This window comes from Dromiciops gliroides, chromosome 4 (assembly GCF_019393635.1).
Source record: "Dromiciops gliroides isolate mDroGli1 chromosome 4, mDroGli1.pri, whole genome shotgun sequence".
NCBI classification, from domain to species: domain Eukaryota; kingdom Metazoa; phylum Chordata; class Mammalia; order Microbiotheria; family Microbiotheriidae; genus Dromiciops; species Dromiciops gliroides.
Genome location: NC_057864.1, coordinates 59,563,629 through 59,581,569, shown reverse-complemented (window position 1 = coordinate 59,581,569; position 17,941 = coordinate 59,563,629). Strand labels below are relative to the sequence as shown.

At 38.2% G+C, this 17,941-nt stretch overlaps 1 protein-coding gene across 7 annotated transcripts in view; it reads right to left on the bottom strand.

The window, feature by feature from the left end:
• DCAF6 (DDB1 and CUL4 associated factor 6) overlaps positions 1 to 17,941 on the bottom strand; it is a 162,782-nt gene that overhangs the window by 86,027 nt on the left and 58,814 nt on the right. For all 7 annotated transcript variants that reach the window (XM_043999774.1, XM_043999776.1, XM_043999775.1 and 4 more), the window contains exons 5-8: positions 11,772 to 11,885; positions 9,555 to 9,690; positions 5,989 to 6,203; positions 1,977 to 2,070 (exon numbers count right to left, since the gene is read on the bottom strand). In XM_043999774.1, the coding sequence (XP_043855709.1) occupies positions 1,977 to 2,070; positions 5,989 to 6,203; positions 9,555 to 9,690; positions 11,772 to 11,885 (559 nt within the window). The remainder of the gene's footprint in view (positions 1 to 1,976; positions 2,071 to 5,988; positions 6,204 to 9,554; positions 9,691 to 11,771; positions 11,886 to 17,941) is intronic.

The window sequence follows — 17,941 nt, the reverse complement described above, 5'->3', positions numbered from 1 at the left end:
GCTACTTGGGGAGGCAAATGAAGGGTCAAAGAAAGACAAAGACCACCATTTAGGGTCAACAGCTAACTGACTCTTCTTTTCCTCCTGTTTTCTCTCCCAAGGAGAGTGATTTTTGGATTGGGAAGGGAAGGGAGTAGAAAAGCAAGATACATGAAGATTCAGTCATCCTAGAGCACTGAAAAAAATGGCAGCTACAACTGCTGATCTGCTGTCATAAATCTCTGAAAGAGCCTTAAGAATGAGAGACAGAGGGGAGGCTAGGTGTCACAGTAGATAAAGCACCGGCCCTGGCTTCAGGAGTACCTGAGTTCAAATCCGGCCTCAGACACTTGACACTTACTAGCTGTGTGACCCTGGGCAAGTCACTTAACCCCCATTGCCCTGCAAAAAAAAAAAAAAAAAAAGAATGAGAGACAGATATGTTACAGGCTGGGAGGAGGGCAAATGTCAGAATTTTCAAGAAATGGAAGAGGATACAATCTACCAAAGACTAATAGAATTCTAGGACACAGTACTAAGGGAATAGTTTCTAAGCATTCAGAAATGAAACAGTGACTACTAGAAGCCAACATGATTTCATTGAGAACAGGTCACTTCAGATTAAATTCATTTTGGACAGGCTTTTGATTGGGGAATACTATAGACAAAGCAATGGGCAAAGTCTCTCATGCTAGTCTTGTGGGTAAGATGGAAAGATAAGCGCCAGATGGCAATACAATTAGAGAGATTCAGAACTGGCTGAATAACGGAACACAAAACAGTCATCAGTGGCTTATTGTCTACTTGGAAGGAGGTTCCTAGGACCACCCTAAGAATCAGTCCTTGGCTTTGTGATATGTATCATCTTTATCAATGACTTGGTAAAAGGCATGAAGGCCTATCCTTAATAAACCTGCCTGTGACTCAGTGTCTGAAGGGCCAGCTAACATGTCATGTGACAGATCTCTAAGGGCTAGAATGATAGGGTAAAGCAAATAAGATGAAATTTTTTTAAAGATCAATCCATCTAAATTAATTTTTTATACATGTACAATTATGTAAAACATTACCATGTTAGTCATTTTGTACAAGAAAACTTTAATAAAAGAAAAAAAATTAAAGTGCAAAATAGCATTCTTCAGTCTGTATTCGTCAATTATCAGTTCTTTCTTTGGAGGTGGATGGTATGCTTCATCATTAGTCCTTTGGGATTGCCTTAGATTACTGTATTACTGAGAATAGTTACAGCAAATAAGATAAAATTTAACAGAGATAAATATTAAATTCTACATGTGGATTTAAAAAAAATACCTTCAGAAATACAAGATGGAGGAGGTGTGGCTATATAAAAGTTTTTGTGAAAAAGATCCAGATAGTTTAGAGGACTAAAAATTCAATGAGTCAACAGTGTTATGTGGCAGTTAAAAGCTAATGCTGCCTCAATGGCTTAAAAGTCCAGGACAGAGGAGCTAACAGTTCTTCTATACACTGCCATGATTTGACCACACCTGGAAGGCAGTGAGGCTAGAGAGAATACTGGAGCACATGCTATACAAAGACTGACTGAAAGTATTGCCTTTTGCCTCTAAGAGTCTAATTCTTGTCTATTATTGCTTAATACTATTGCTCAAGTGATAATATTTGTAAAAATCACATTTGGAATAAAAAAAATCCAAAAAGGAAACATATTGTTTTAAATCTCATTAAAACTTGAAAGGAAAATAAATGAACATATTGTAATGTGAAATAACAGTCGCAAAGACCAATGGTATATGACAGTTATACATAGCTAGTGTAATTTCACTTGCTACCCAATTGACAATTAAGGTACAAGTATTATCAATTAAAGGTAATTCTAGGTGAACACAAGTACCAACTTGATTTAAAGGAAGACTATCTTAAGCCTGGGCTTACTTTTTCAATAGTATCAAAATTGACAAATTCTCAATTATTGTAATCCAAAGATACTGGATATCAAAAACTCAAAGCATAATTACCATCTCGCTCTCGCTCACTCTCAGGCCGAGCTCTCGGTCCAGTATCTGACCAGTCACCACGAAGTCTCAAACGTTTAACGGGAGGCTGTCGTAACTAGGAAGATAAGGATAAGGTCACTGAATAAATCTCAAATCTCTATAAAAGGAAAATTACTTATTTGGTCCCAAACCACATAAGATATAATTCTCTAGCTTGCTTTCTTATTAAGTGTTAGCATACTAAAATGGTTCATGGACAAATTAATATCTGATAACTTTACACGTTAGAAGATATTGAAAAGCCCAAAGCACCACACACAATTCTGGTGATATTAAACTCATACTGAGATGCTTAGAGCTGAGACTCCGAATCTTCAACCAGCCAACTTAGCATCCTGTTCATCATATACACACATTCCGGCAACACGTGGCCATTGGGCTAGGCAAGAATATGTTTCTGTGCTAACATTGTTAACCTGCTTGAATTATGGGAGTTGTGAGCCCAACTTTAAAGTTTAATTCACTTTTATTGTCTCCCATTTCTAATATATGTCATCTAAGAAGACATTCAAGACATTCCTAACAGATGGACAACTCTTTGGTATTTGTTTGTTTTACTAATGAATAATCAAAAGCATCTGTCTCTCCTGGAAAATTCTCCATTTCGATTGTACTCTGAACTGTCTTTTTCTTAAAAACTGCTTCTACCAGTGACCAAAAAGGAAATGCCAGTTTGGAGAATGTGTAACAGATCTTCTTGAGTGGTCAGTGAACACAGCTTACTGCCACGTGGCTGCTTTGCTGATTAGCTCACTTACTGCCTGATGCTTTCTGTGTCCCCTCAGCAGTCTGATCAGCCTGTTATCTTCTTCCTTTCTTCTGCAACTGCTATGGCTTTCCTAAACAGTACTATCTTCCTATTTCCCATCCCACCCCTTCTTTCAAATTTCTGCCAACACCAGTGATATCCATGTTCTTTTATTCTCTATTTCAGATGACACAAAGCACACGTACAGCAAACCTAATGCCCTTAATAGCCTATTTCATCTTGATCATTCCTAAAACTGAAAGCAATTTATTAGGTTATTAGACACATAGGTAACATTGCTTCCTAGTTTTAAGGGAGAACAGATTTAAAGCTCAAAGAAGAACAGGACTAATTAACTAGGGCCTTCAAATTAAGAGTGGCTTCAATTTAACTTCTTTGAGATGTTAGGAATGATCTAGCTGAGGTTGGATATGATGCAGTGATGACAATGTGAATATATCTGGGGAGAGAAGAGGAAGTTTAACTGTGAGAGAACACTTCAAACTAAAAAAAAAAAAAAGAACAACATGAAGGAGGAAACACAAGGGAACAAAAGGCCAGAAGAAAAAAAACAACAGGGAGGAGGGGCATAAAAACAAGAGGAAATGGAAGATCTAAGTAAAAATTAGGTGAGTGAAATGAAAAAATATTTTGTAACAAGAGAGATAGAAATGGGGACCAGATCTATGATTTCACTGGTACAGCGAATTCCTAGGTGAGGATGCTCCTACCAAAATAGGTTATCATTTTCTCTACAACTTAAGAGTTTTGAGAGAGTTGTCTGGACCATTAATAGGTTAGGTGACTTGACCAGGGTCATGGAATCACTATATGTCCAACTTCCAAACCAAAGTACTGAAATCAGAAAACTTGTAAGCCATTCAGTAACTGCCAAACTGTAAATTCACTAAACCAGGAACAAGAGTCAAAAGTATTAACAGAGTCTTCAAATTTCTAGAGATTATTCCCTTACTAGGAAATGGAATAAATGGACACTTTTCCTCTCTTTTATACATAGCAGAACTCCGGATGGGACTGCAGAGCTTTTTTTTTTTTTTTTTTTTTTTTTGCAGGGCAATGGGGGTTAAGTGACTTGCCCAGGGTCACACAGCTAGTAAGTGTCAAGTGTCTGAGGCCAGATTTGAACTCAGGTACTCCTGAATCCAGGGCTGGTGCTTTATCCACTGCACCACCTAGCCGCCCCCTTGGACTGCAGAGCTTTTGCCAAGGTACTGCAAGGATAGAGAAAGGTCAAGGTTCCATTTTTCAAAAAGGAAAGAGAACTCTCTGTATGTAAGCTATAGGCAGGTAAACTTCAACTTATCAATATCAATTTCAATCAATCAATTGCATGTATCAGTCATATATCATGTACCAGGCACTGTGCTGAGCTCTGGGGACACAAAGAGGGCAAAAACACAGTCTCTCTGTTTCAAGGAGCTCAAGTGTAATGGGGAAGACAACATGAAAATCTCTGTCTACACAATATAGACCCAAGTGTAAGTGAAAAGTACTCACAGAGGGAAGACCCTAGAAGGAGGGCGTGGGGCTGGGAAAGGCTGGCAGAGGGTGTGGATACAGTTTACCTTTTGTAGATATAATTTACCTATATTTCAGCCAAGTTTTTCATAAAGTATCTCATACTATTGTGGATTAGATAATAATATAGTCAGGTGGATTCAGAAATGGTTCAGCAGCTAAAGAGCAGTTCAGTATCAACGTGGTACAAAGTCTCTATGTTGCCCAGAAGTGGGAGTCTGGTCCTGTGCCGCTCAACATTCCTATCCCTGACTTAGATAAGCATATGCTAATCAAATCTGTATCTGACATAAAGCTGGAAGGAGGACAGTCAGCATCTGAGAGGGTGCTGATGGCCGAGATTCCTGGGCTGAATCTACTAGGATGAAATTCAATAGAGCTAAGTGGTAAAGACTTTCACGTGTATAAGCTGGGGAGGCATGCATGGACAGCCGTTTGACTAGAAAAGATTGACAAGAACCAGCAGAATGATGCCGCAGCCAAAGAGTTCACGGGATCTTGGGCTGCATTAAGAGGGATATCGGCCCCGCATTCTGCCCTCCTCAGACCTTATGCCAAGTCCTGTGTTCGGTTCTGAGCAGACAGCCTAAGAAGGACATCAATAAGATGAAGGCTGTGAAGGGGAGGACAGAGGGCGTCGGGGGTGAAACGCCTTGATTCCATGTCAAGATCAGGTCAAGATCAGGTCAAGAAACTAGGCATGTTTAGCTTGAAAAGAAGACTCAAGGAGACATGACAGCTGTCCTCAGGTATCTGGAGGGTTGTCACGGGAAGAAAGACTAGACTGTTCTGATTATCCCTAAACTTGATGCCATGAAAAATTTCCACACAATTCGATGTGTCTGCAAGTGGTGGGTTTTCCATCCTAACAGTGGGGTCTTCCAGCAAGGGTTAGATAACCATTTGCCAAGTACATCAGTGTGGGGATTCATTCTGCAGATGGGTTGGACAAGGTGACTGCCAGAGTCCCTGCCAACTCTCAAGTTCTGTGATTCTGAACTTTGGAAATGAGGAGAGGTCATCCACTTGGTCGTGGATTCCTAATTGTTGAAAAGAAGCAGGACGAGACTAGGATCAGAAGAAAGAACTGTGATGAGCTTCATGTGAATAGAAGAACTGATTCTACTAGTTGATGGGCATCAACAAGACCCTTTGCAAATCATATATGTGTATATAAGTGTGCAATTTCATCATTTAAAAATCAACTTTAACACTAACAATCTTTCCTTTTACTCACTTCTTTTTACAGAAACATTTTGCTTATCAAACATATAGGCTATCTCCATGCCTGGAAAATACTCCTCCTTTTTAGAATTCCCTGTTTCCTTCAAAACTTGGTTCATTTAGGGGGGCAGCTAGGTGGCACAGTGGATAAAGTACCGGCCCTGGATTCGGGAGGACCTGAGTTCAAATCAGGCCTCAGACACTTGACACTTACTAGATGTGTGACCCTGGGCAAGTCACTTAACCCTCATTGCCCCGCAAAACAAACAAACAACAACAACAACAACAACAACAACAAAACTTGGTTCATTTGAAACCTTCTACATGAAGTCTTTGCTACTCCTTAGTTACTAGTCCCCTTCTCTTCCTCTACCCCAACCCCAACCCCCACCCCCATCCTGGGCACTTTTACCAGCACAGATGCAGACAATTACTCAATGTTTGTGGAAATGAAGTTCTTACCTCTTCTCTCCTCTCTTCAGAAGAAGGAGTTTTAAGTTCTCGTGCTGTGTCATCTTTAGGGTCAAACAGATAGATGTAATCGGAAGAATAACTAACAAGGATCTCCTGACCATCTTCACTGTAACACAGAGATGTAACTCTACAAGATTTGTTATTAAGATGAGCAGGAACAAAACGAGCCACCATTCCTGTAGTCCCACGACCTGCATAATTCCCTAAATTAAAAAAAAAACAAAACATTTTAAGATTTGTTTTCATAGATACATAGTTACAAAAAGACAGAAACATGTGAATTACATCCTTGATCAATATTTAAATAATTTCTAATATATAAAAATTAATAGTGACAAATTAAAAATATAACATTCTATTTACACAATAAGCTTTATTTAATAGGCAAATTAAGTTAAATATTCTCACATCATCTTTGGAATCAGGAAAATATATTGCAGAGAATTAACATCTCTAAGAAAATATTAATAACACTGGGGAAAAAGTTTTATAAGAAGTGCTCTTCCCTCTAGTAAACTAAAGTCTTTTACATTAAGCAACAGAAGCAATACAAATATATCTTTAATCATAATGGTGTCACCATCTAAACATGGACAAAATTTTAAAAATATTTTATCTTTAATAAATAAGGCAAAGCTGGTTTGCTGGGTTTTATTAGAATACCAGATAAAATATGGTGATACCCATGCAAAAGCAAAATAATTTTCTGAGTCTCTGAATGAGATTTATGTCTGAAGAAAACTATCATGTATATCATGTATAGATGCTATTTAAATTTTTAAAGAGTAAAAATGAGAACTGCATATCATTTTGACAAACTAAAGCACTGAAACTATCCCTGTTTTCCTTATGTAGACACACTAAGCAGAACACGCTCAAACCATCGTTAACAGATGAGCAGATATAAAACACTTCACGGGATGCCATTTTGTTTAAAATAAGAACCCTAATAATCCAATGACTCAGATCTAATCATTGCCACAATTTCCAATGATAGTGTTTACCGATCTTTTTTGGTCAATCATCAGCCCCATTTTTACCCTCAATCATATAATATACAATATCACATATTTATGGTTGGTTTTCTTATTCTATCACAGTGTATAGATTACACAGGGTTCAAACCCATGACCATACAGCATCATTAGCATTGAGTTCTAAGTAAGTTACTCAATAGCAGGCATATTGCTATAGAGACACAGGGGTATTAACCGTCAATGTGATCTTCTCCTCTTCATTTCATCTCAAAACCACTTGACATCATCCCCACTGCCTCTTCCTTTTCCTGTCTTTGACAATAAGATGGCCTTTCTCTTGCCAAGATCAATCTCCAGCACATTTCAACTTCCATCATCTCTTTTCTCTAATCCTTAACCTCTGTCCCGACTGCCTTCAACTATATCTGCCTCCTCCTCTGATCTTAAAAAGCCTTCACTGGACTCTACCATCGGCTATCATCCTGTATTTCTCCTCCACTTTTCAGGCAAACTCTGAACAAAGTTATCTGCACTTGCTGCCCCTAGCTCCTCTGCTCTTTCTCAATTCTCAATCCTTTGGAATCTGACTTTAAACTTTAATCACGTGAAACTTCTTTTAATTTTCCAATTTAATTTTATTTGTTGGCCTATCTGCCACAGATGGCGCTGCTGACCACTTTTTGCTCCTGAAGACTTTTTCTTTCATCTTTCCTGACATGACTTGGTTCTATTATACATCTAACCTCTCTTCAATCTACTTTGCTGGTTTATCATCCATATGTCTACATATGGCCCTACACTAGGCCCCCTACTTTTTTCTGTAAAGAATATCTCATTTCATTTGATCTCACAACAACCCTGGGAGGTGGGTACTATTATGATCTCCATTTTATATTTGAGGAACCTAAGGCAGAGGTTAAGTGACTTGCCATGGGTCACACAGCTAGTAATTATCTGAGGCCAGATTTTAATTCAGGTTTTCCAGATGTTTGACCCAGTGCTCTAACCACTGTGTCACCTTGCTGCCTCTATCAATCAAATCAGATCAAACAAGATATTTGTAAGCACTTAGCAGAGTGCTTGACATAACATAGGTGCTTCCTCCCCGCCTCCCTCAGTTACTTTATAAGCTCCCATGGGTCTCTCCTGTTGGTGACTCACAGGTCTCTGTCAGTCTCTTTGGCATCTATCCAGTATCTCCAAGGTCCATGGGACATTTTAAATTATATGTCCAAGATTTGTCTCAAACTCAAAGCATCAAAACAGAATCCACTACCCTTCTCCCCCAAACCATACCTTCTTTTAAACTTCCCCACTTGTATAAAAGTCTTCCCTCCAGTCTCCCAGGTTTGTAACCCCAGTGTTATCCATAACTCTTTACTTTCCTCACTCCACAGGTGCGACAAGCTACCCAATCTTGCCATTTCTACCTTTACAACATCCTTCATGCCTGACCCTTTCTCTACTCAGTTTCAACCACCCTGATTCAGGCCCTCAGCACCATCTGCTTAAATGGTTATACCACCCTCCCCATTCCAGTTCATTCTGCATGCCTCCACATCTGGTGAATGCTGGTAAAACAACCTGAATGGAAGAGCTGATCAGGTCACTCCCCTACTGCCCCTGGGATCAAAGGTAAACTCCTCTGCCTTTCACAATTTGAACTGAATTTATCTTTCCAGCCTCACTGGATATTACTCCCCCCACATTCTCTAGCCCCTTACTCTGAGATCCAGCCAGATTGGCCTCATCTCTGTTCCTGTCAGGTGGCACACTTTCTGTCTTTAACAATGTCTTTATAATGGCAACTGTCTCCCATGCCTAGAAGGTATTTCACCCTCACTTCTACTTCATGACCTACAACTACTAGTTAGATTATCCTTTGTTAGAATATAAACTCTGAGAGTACAGATTGTTTCCCTGATGCCTAGCATAGTGCCTGGAACGTAGTAAATATAGGTATGAGTAAACCCAGGTATTACAAACATTCAAGAAGTACCAAAGTTTTAGGACATTTTGGTTAAGAAACAGAAACCATAAGGATGTTCTGATGCTTTAATTGGAAAATAGTGACTGAGCAGGTTCTCAAAGAAACCCTCCATCTCTGAATATTTGGAACAAGTCACTGCTTTAAAGTATAACCAGTTTATTTATTTTAACTTTCATTGGCATCAGATTTAGATTATGACTTCTCTAAGGCTTAGTGGAGAGTCACCTTGAATTGTTATAGCCCCAAACTATTAATCTATAACCTGGTGGTGAACAATCTGTCAAGAAACCCTTCTAAACTTAACTAGCCTTGTTCTCAGATCACAGAATCACAGAACTGGGCTGCCAAGGACCAGAGTTGAATCTTTAAAAATGGTAGGACCTACCAGAACTGGCTCTCTATTTGGTCACCACCATGCCACAGTGTGACATTAATGTAAGCCTTCATAGGAGAAAATCCAATTATACTGAATTTTGTTACAAACTAAAGTGACCATGCAATTTCAGATATACCACAAATGAGAAAGGTAAAAAACTAAAGTTACTTATCAAAAATTTACTGTGCTATATCTAATTTACATCTCTTACCTGTGGCTCTTGTGCCAAGCATTCGCCGATCATAGATTCGTACAGAGCTATCAGAACAGCCAACAGCAAGATAATATGGTATTGGGGGACAAATAGCTACAGAAGTAGCAGCACGCCGACAGTTAATTAAAATATCCTTTAAAAAAGGCAAAATAACAGTACTTATAAAATGTTTGCCAGTAGAAACAAAATCATTTTTTAAAAAACACAACTATTCCCTGTTCCTAAAACAAAATTTGCTTTCTCATAGACATTTTAGTTTAGCACAACAGAAAAAAAAGAAAATTCAGATGCCTTTAAAATTAACTGAACTGATACTGTTACCAAGTGCTTCTGGCTCCTTCATACACAGCAGTGGAATATATATTTGCTTAGCTTATTTCCTATGTTGTCATATTTTATTTTTCTAAAGAATTTTAATTTGAACAATTTTTAACATTCATACTGAAACAAATTTCTAATATGTATATAACTTCCAATGCAATAAATTTAAGTGAAAAAGTAAATGTGCATTGAAAAACTAGTGACAGTTGCTTACATTTATGTAATACTTTATGGTTATGAGGCGTTTTATGTACATGTCATTTAAGCTTCAAAATAACCCCATGCTGAGGTAAGGCAGGCACTATCTTAATCATTGTACAAATGAGAGAACTAAGTCTCAGAGAAGCTTAATGACTTGGCCTAAAGTCACTTCACTGGTAAATGGAATTCAGGACACAAACTTAGCTCTTCTAATTACAAATGCCATGCTCTCTATTGTATCTTGCTGTTTGTTCACTAGAACAATGAGATCAAAATATAAAAAAAAACAAAACAAAAACCCCAAACCCCCAAACCAAACCCCAAAACATTTGGTTTTGATGTAGAAAAAGAATCTTGCAGACAAAGGAAGAAAAAAGTCATTCGAATTTAAGTTGTTTATGTTGAATCAGAAAGAGTTAAGAAAAAATTCATTATAATTCATTGAAATCCTTTAGGAAAAAAGTCTCATACTAACTGCTAACAAGAAGCTATTGTTACTAATATAGCTACTAACAAGTACCTATCACATTCTTTAGCCATGTATTATAGTTCTCCTACAATCATTTAACAGACAGTGGTCTTGAAATAGCATGTTAAAAATGCAAAAACTATTAGAAAACCACTGGTCTAAAAACACCAAGCTAACAATGAGATGTATAACAATCTACCCTATAAAGAAATGGATGTTTTTGGCTGCCTAAGATGAAGCATACTGATGATTTTAAATAGAGCTTATAACATTTTATTTTTTTATTTATTAGAAGATAGGACACTGTATTATTAATTTAGTGCTTTTTTCCCTATTGTATCCTCTCCACTTGAAAAAATTCTTCCTAGTTCAGAAAAGTGTAAAAAAGATGCCTTTAGAACTGTACCATTATTCATCACTGTTCAAAAACAACAAATGTTATACTGAAGTTCAATATTAGTTCCTCAAGAGGATGTCTCAAACACATTCATCTAATTACTGCCCATATTTCACTATGATTCCTTTGTTCTTTCACTGACCTGATATATTTACATTTCCCTTTGAAAAATTAATTTCCTTGGTTATTCTGAGTCCTTAGTCTCATGATAGTACTCATTAAACAGAACTCATTAGTGAATTATTTTTCATGATTCTTAACTCTCAATAACTGTTATTTCTAGTTTTTACTTTATTTTTCCTCTCGCTGTGCAACTAACTACTCTTCATTTCTTTGTGTGTAATCAAAAGGTGACCAACAGATTACTGGGGCATTCTGATTTGTCTTATGTTTCCTCAGTTTCTACTGCCCCTATATTTATTCAAATACAACTAGAATTCATCATTAAGTTATGTGGTAATTTGAGGTTTTGCAGTATATTATGATCCAATTTCCAAAGTTAACTTCTCTGGGTCTCAATTTCCTCATCTGTAAGAAGTGGGGGGTGGTATCATAAGGCACATAAAATTTTAGAGATCTACTCTTCTGACCAAAGTAATACATTACTAGAACATTGAATTCTTAAGTATTTAAACCACTGTATCATCTTGGTCATGCTTTATTCTTGTCTAATTGATGTTAGAGTTCAACTATGAATGAACTGAACCCTAGAAATAAAGAATGTTAATTTCTATTATTCTCTAAAACAGGCACATGCAATGTGTCTGTTAAATAATTTTTAAAATCTGTTATTTCTATAATCTTTTCACTTAAATATGATTCTTACATCTTTGCAATCTTCTTTCGTACAACTAGTCTTGATGCGGGTATCAAACCACCTAACAGTCCCATCTTCACCACAAGAAAGGAAAGTATAGGGATCATTTGGTACTGTCATAATCTGAAATTGAAAAAGAACAGACACACATATATTTATTTACGTATACTCACATAGTCCACAATCATATCTGTAGGAGGATTTACTGCTAAAATCATTCTAGGTGAACCTTTAATTGATTATATTTTATATCTGAAAAAACATCACCCAGTTTTCAAAAACAGGAAGAGGATGGCCAAGTGAACTTTATTTCAATCCTTGGCAAAATTTTAGGATATATTATTAAAAGGATGGTTACTGAATACATGGAAAAGGAATCAGTGATCACAGAGAACCAGTCTGGCTTCATCAAGAATAGATCATATGGGGCAGCTAGGTGGCGCAGTAGATAAAGCACTGGCCTTGGATTCAGGAAGACCTGAGTTCAAATACAGCCTTAGACACTTGACACTCACTAGCTGTGTGACCCTGGGCAAGTTACTTGCCCTACGAAAATTAAAAAAAAAAAAAAAGAATAGATCATATGAAGAAAAGTGAATAAAAATAAATGTACAAAAAATCCTAATGGGGATTTAAAGGGAAGACCTGAAAATGTGTAATGTTACTTCAAGTATCAAAATTAATTAATTTAGAGAGAAATTGTTATTAAATAAGTAGAGCTGTATTGCTGTTGATGTTAAGTTTCTGATAAGATTTGCTCAAATGAGAGAGTTGTCAAGTGCTTGCACTGTGCATGGCATATAGTAGCCATTATATAAATGCTTACTCTATTCCTTTTACAACAGATTAAACTCATTTCTTTTTTGCATAGTTACTAGATAAGTAAATTAAGGATATTCTATAGCTACAATTTGCCTAGATTTTAACAAAGCCCTTGATAAAGTCCCTCATTTTATTTCTGTGGGGGAAATGGAGACAAGGCTAGATGACAATACAATTAGGTATATTAGGAATGGTTGAAAGTGTATTCTGTAAGTATTTGGGGGGGGCGGGGCAATGGGGGTTAAGTGACTTGCTCAGTGTCACACAACTTGTAAGTGTCAAGTGTCTGAGTCCAGATTTGAACTCAGGTTCTCCTGAATCCAGGGCCAGTACTTTATCCCCTGTGCCACCTAGCTGCCCCTAGTCTATAAGTATTTGCTGACAACTTGGAAGGAAAAGTCCAGTGGAGCTCTAATAAAAGATCTGGGCTTGAAATTATCTGAACTCAGAATTTTTGTACATGTGCAAGGAGTAATCAAACAATTCAATCAGCTTTTTACACAAAAGGGAGGTTGGTCAGGGGAGTTTCCCAGATCAATCTGATAAGTATAACTCTCTACCTATACAGTATGGACACATCCAATGATACCTTAAGAGAACAAAAACAACTTCTGACTGGTCTGCAGTGACAAGGATGTTGTTTAAAATGATTGTTTGTCTAAGATTCTGAAGTGGACCCACAAACTCTTGATGAAGGTGTTTCCCCTTCATGCCAACCCACAAATGAAAGTTGGCAGACCAATCTTTCATCGTTTTTACAGATCACAACTGGAAGGGTCTTCAGTTAATGGGATCTTGGAGCAGAAGCACATGGCAGAGAAAGATACATGCTTGCCAATATACAGTTCCTGAGAGTGGAAGTTACCATCAAAAGATAACAGCAGTTAAAGCCTGAGTCTTTGCAGAAACGCTTGGCAAAAACAGGAATAGAAAGGGAACCCTTAGAGGTAATCTAGTCTAATCCCCTGATTTTATAGAAAAGGAAACTGAGGATCAGAGAAGTTTACAGGAACATAGAGATTTAAAGCTGGAAGAGAACCCAGCAATTACTGAGTTCAGCACCATCATTTTACAAGTAAGAAAACTGAGGCCAATAAAGGTTAAGTGGCTTGCCCCATGTCACACAGACAGTAATCATTAGAAGTAGGATTTGAACCCAGATTCTGACTCCAAAGCCAGTTCTTTTTCCCAGGTACCACTAAGATTCCGGTATGCTTGTCTACACAGCCTAAGAGTGGAGTTCACGGACAATGTTTCTATATCCCAACCTCTTGTGAAGAATGGGGGGAATCTTCGCTCTTCTAGGCTATGAGATCCCAGAATCAAGCCTTCTGGAAAAGAGGTGAGATTCTGTGGTGGTACTAACGCCAAGGACTGACTCTTGAGTAACTCCAAATTTGAGAATCTGGGCAGCTGGCTGCTTGAGAAGGAAGGGAAGCTCCTCAGGAATATACATCTTGGAGAAAGAAAAGGATCATTTCTATTGTCCCCATAGCTAGTGACATCTCCACTTCTATGCCTCATAGAAGCAAAACTGTATTGTCTCTTCCTGTAATTAGTAAGACATATTAGATAAAGCCCACTATGAATTGCTAAAAAGCTGCTGATATGGGGCAGTCACAGATCAAACCTTGCTATCTATTATTATGAGCTACTCTTAGATTGTGGTTCTGATCCCGAAGAGGATGGACATCTAGCAGCTGCCAAGTATATCTGCCTTCCGGGGGGCAAATGCAAGTCTAGGAGAAAGTGGGCAGGCCTGTGGGAGAGAGGTCTTTCTCCGGAATGTCAAGCCCAAGTGTAGATCCTTTCTGAAGGAAGGTAACTGCCTACTCTGAGTGCTTGTGAGGGTTCTGTGTACCTTCTGTATCTATTTATAGGATCCTATGAGTCCTCTTCATCTTCTACATCTTCCGTTGGGTGAAATACAGCCTGTCCTTCACTCGATATGCACTTACTACCCTGATCCTAGTGCCCTCATTTCTGCAGGCCTGCATGTGCACTGGTTTAGATTCTTCCAGACTCTCGGTGAAAGCTTACAGAACAAAGGGGGGAAATGACTTTTCTGATCAGTCCCTGAGAGCAGACATTTACCACATGAGCCCAGAGCTTAGAGGGGGAGGGGGAGGGGGAGGATTTGATACACACAGAAGCACTTAACAAAGAGAGATACCCAGAATATAATAGCTCTACAAATGAGGTCCTACGAGACACGGCCTGGCAAAGCGCTCTTCTGAGAAGCATACGAGTAGAGCGGAGGCGCTGCAGAGACGACAAGCTGGCTTGAGCCAGCTTTTACTGTCAGTTTCTGCATCACAAACTCTATCGCTGGATTTGAAGCCTGAAGCCTGAGCCATTTTTTCATCTCAGGACACCTACCACTAGGAGGCAGCCAAGTAGCTCAGTAGTAGAGAGCTGGGCCTGGAGTCAGGACGACCTTACATTAAAATCTGGCCTCAGAAGCTTTCTGTATGACCCTGGACGAGTCACTTCACCCTGTTTGCCTCAGTTTCCTTATCTGTAAAATGAGCTGGAAAAGGAAATGGTGACCCACTTCTTTATCCTTGCCAAGAAAACCCCATGCACCATAAATCCCCAGGGTCATGAAGAGTTGGACATGACTGAATGACAATAACTATATACCAACACAGCACCTTGCATAGCAATGTAACGATTGGAATGACGCCACCTGCTGGAGATTTACTGTAGAAAAGCTGTGCCATGAGGTGAAGGTCTCTCAGGACAAGAACATGCGTCTTTTCTTTGGCATCAGGAAGTGATGTTTGCTAGTGGGAGGAAGAAGGGGGAGCCTGGCGCTCTGACTCTCTTTCCTGTGGACTCTGGCGGAGAGCGGAGCTAGAAATGTGCTCTCCCTTTAATAGATAGATGAATGTAGGCCTTTCTCTCTCTCTTTACCAAATTCTTATTCTCCTTAATAAATGCTTAAAAGTCTAACTCTTGCTAAAGCTTATAATTTAGTGGCGACCACTCTTTAGATATTTTAGACAGAATATTTAGAATTTTAGCCTTAACAGATGGCAACCACGAAGGGATAAGCTGAAACCGCCATCTTCTGATCTTCCTGTTGGGTAAGAAATTTCCCCTACCCTGTCCCTTTAAACTGCTAAGTACCAGCTGTTTTCCCTTTAAATTTTTTCAAATGAACCTTTTAAACTCCCTAATTACCCTCTTTTTGATTTTAGTCTGTTTAACCAGACAAATGGGAGTTAAGATCATGTTAATGCTTTGTTTTTGTGGATTTTCTATTTTAATTTTTGTTAGAAGAGCCAGCAAGGTGTTCACACAAGGAAATATCTCCCCCTCTCCCAGCCATGCTTTTTCAGAGAAAACTCTGATTTCTGCAGCTTTTTTTTCCCTAACACTAATTGTTGCTCTAATTTTGCATGCCTGGAGGCAACGACCCAACCTCTAGAAGCTTTTAATCCCCTAGCACCTGGAGGCAAAGTGGGGGAAGGGGAATCCAGGCCTGAGTTCAAAATCAAGTCTGATTCAAATTGCCCTGGTCCCTCCCCTCCTCTCCAGACCCCACCTTCTACTCCTCCCATGGCCAAGCCCATTGCTTCCCCAGCCCAGGAAGTCCAGAGATCTAATGCGCATGTGCAGCTTTCTCTACCTGCATTTGCAGCTTCAGGTTCAGTCCTACCTCAGCTGAACTGTGATTCTGAGACAACCTTAGAAAACCCTTTAAATTCCAGATAAGCTCGTTTTGTTCATAATTTTGCTAACCTGCTTTTGTCTTTAATTAGCAACCTTATAAAGCATTTGTATGGTGAAAGGACTGACAGACAATATAGAGGGGTTAAAGAAGAAAAACTTAATCTGAATAAGAATCATCATCATAGTTCAAGACTCTGCTTCTTTTGCTATGGAAGGGAATATATTTTACAGAAATGTAGAAGTAAGCAGCAAGGTATTGATATGAGTATTGGGGATTTTAGATATCGGAATCAAAAGTGTTCTAAATTCACTCAGAGTAATAGTATCAGTTCAGAGGTTACATAGGATTTCTATGCTATTACATCTACGTTTTGAAATTAATGGTATGGGTTTATTTTCAGAGATTGTCATGCTTCTGAGATTGTGTTTTATACTTAGTTTAAAAAAAGAGAATATTGGTAAAAGCTTTTATAGTCATGTGATCAAGTTTATATTTTATAATACTCTTATTAATATTAAGTTAATATTCATTTAAATTTCCCTAGTTTGAATTTCATTGTCTTTTATTGTTCCATGTGTATTTTCTTCTATTCATTCATCTATCTCTAATTTTGAAACATTGCAAGATGGTTTTGATTTCATAATACAATGTTAATTCTAGGAGTATTGTGCTCCCATATTCTGAGTTGTTTGTTTTTGTTATTTTTTCTCAATTAATTATTTGATCAAACTCTTTAAAGCATTTCCCTGGCAAATTAGTTGCCATGGCAAGTGTAAATTGATTCTAGAAGTATTATTTTTGATAAGCATATTCCAAAAAAAAAAAAAAAAAGAGGGGAACATTTGTAAAAGTTTTCTTTTTTCCAAAAAAAAAGTTTTCTTTGAAATTGTGTTGTGCTTTAACTTGTATTTAAATATGCTCTGATTTTTCACAAAAGTAATTGTATACTTAGTAAAAAAAAAGGGTATTATTTGAAATTGTTGCATAATTATATATTATATTCTGAGTCAAGATGTATTCACATTTTTTGCGATCATTTATTATCCTCAATTTTAAAATCCATATGAAACTTGGATTATGGGAACTTATCATTTAAGACATTAATTGCCTTTATTCTGAGTTATCAGATGGCAGTTGGCCAAGATGCCATCCAATCACAAGAGGAATACATGCAAGAGGAGACACTGAACTGTCACATGAGGGGAGACATGCATGAAGTCAAGGTATGGCCGAGGGAACGGCTTTTGACAAATGTTGAGGTTGGATTCTCTTGGTTTAATATTTTATTTTCGGGCAGCTAGGCGGCGCAGTGGATAGAGCACCGGCCCTGGAGTCAGGAGTACCTGAATACAAATTCGGCCTCAGACACTTAACACTTGCTAGCTGTGTGACCCTGGGCAAGTCACTTAACCCCAATTGCCTCACTAAAAAACAAACAAAAAAAATATTTTATTTTCTTTTTTCCCACAATACTGCACAGATGGCTGGAAGTTTTGATCCCACCCATCTCATTTCTACACCTGGCTTCTATGCCCCCTCCCATATGCCTGATGCTATGGACATCTCAATCCCATGCATCTGATTAAGTCTGACTCAGTTTCCTCCAATATGTTCGGTGGCATGGACATATATTTCATCCACCTATTTTAAGCCTGGCATGCTGCATGGGCAGTATATA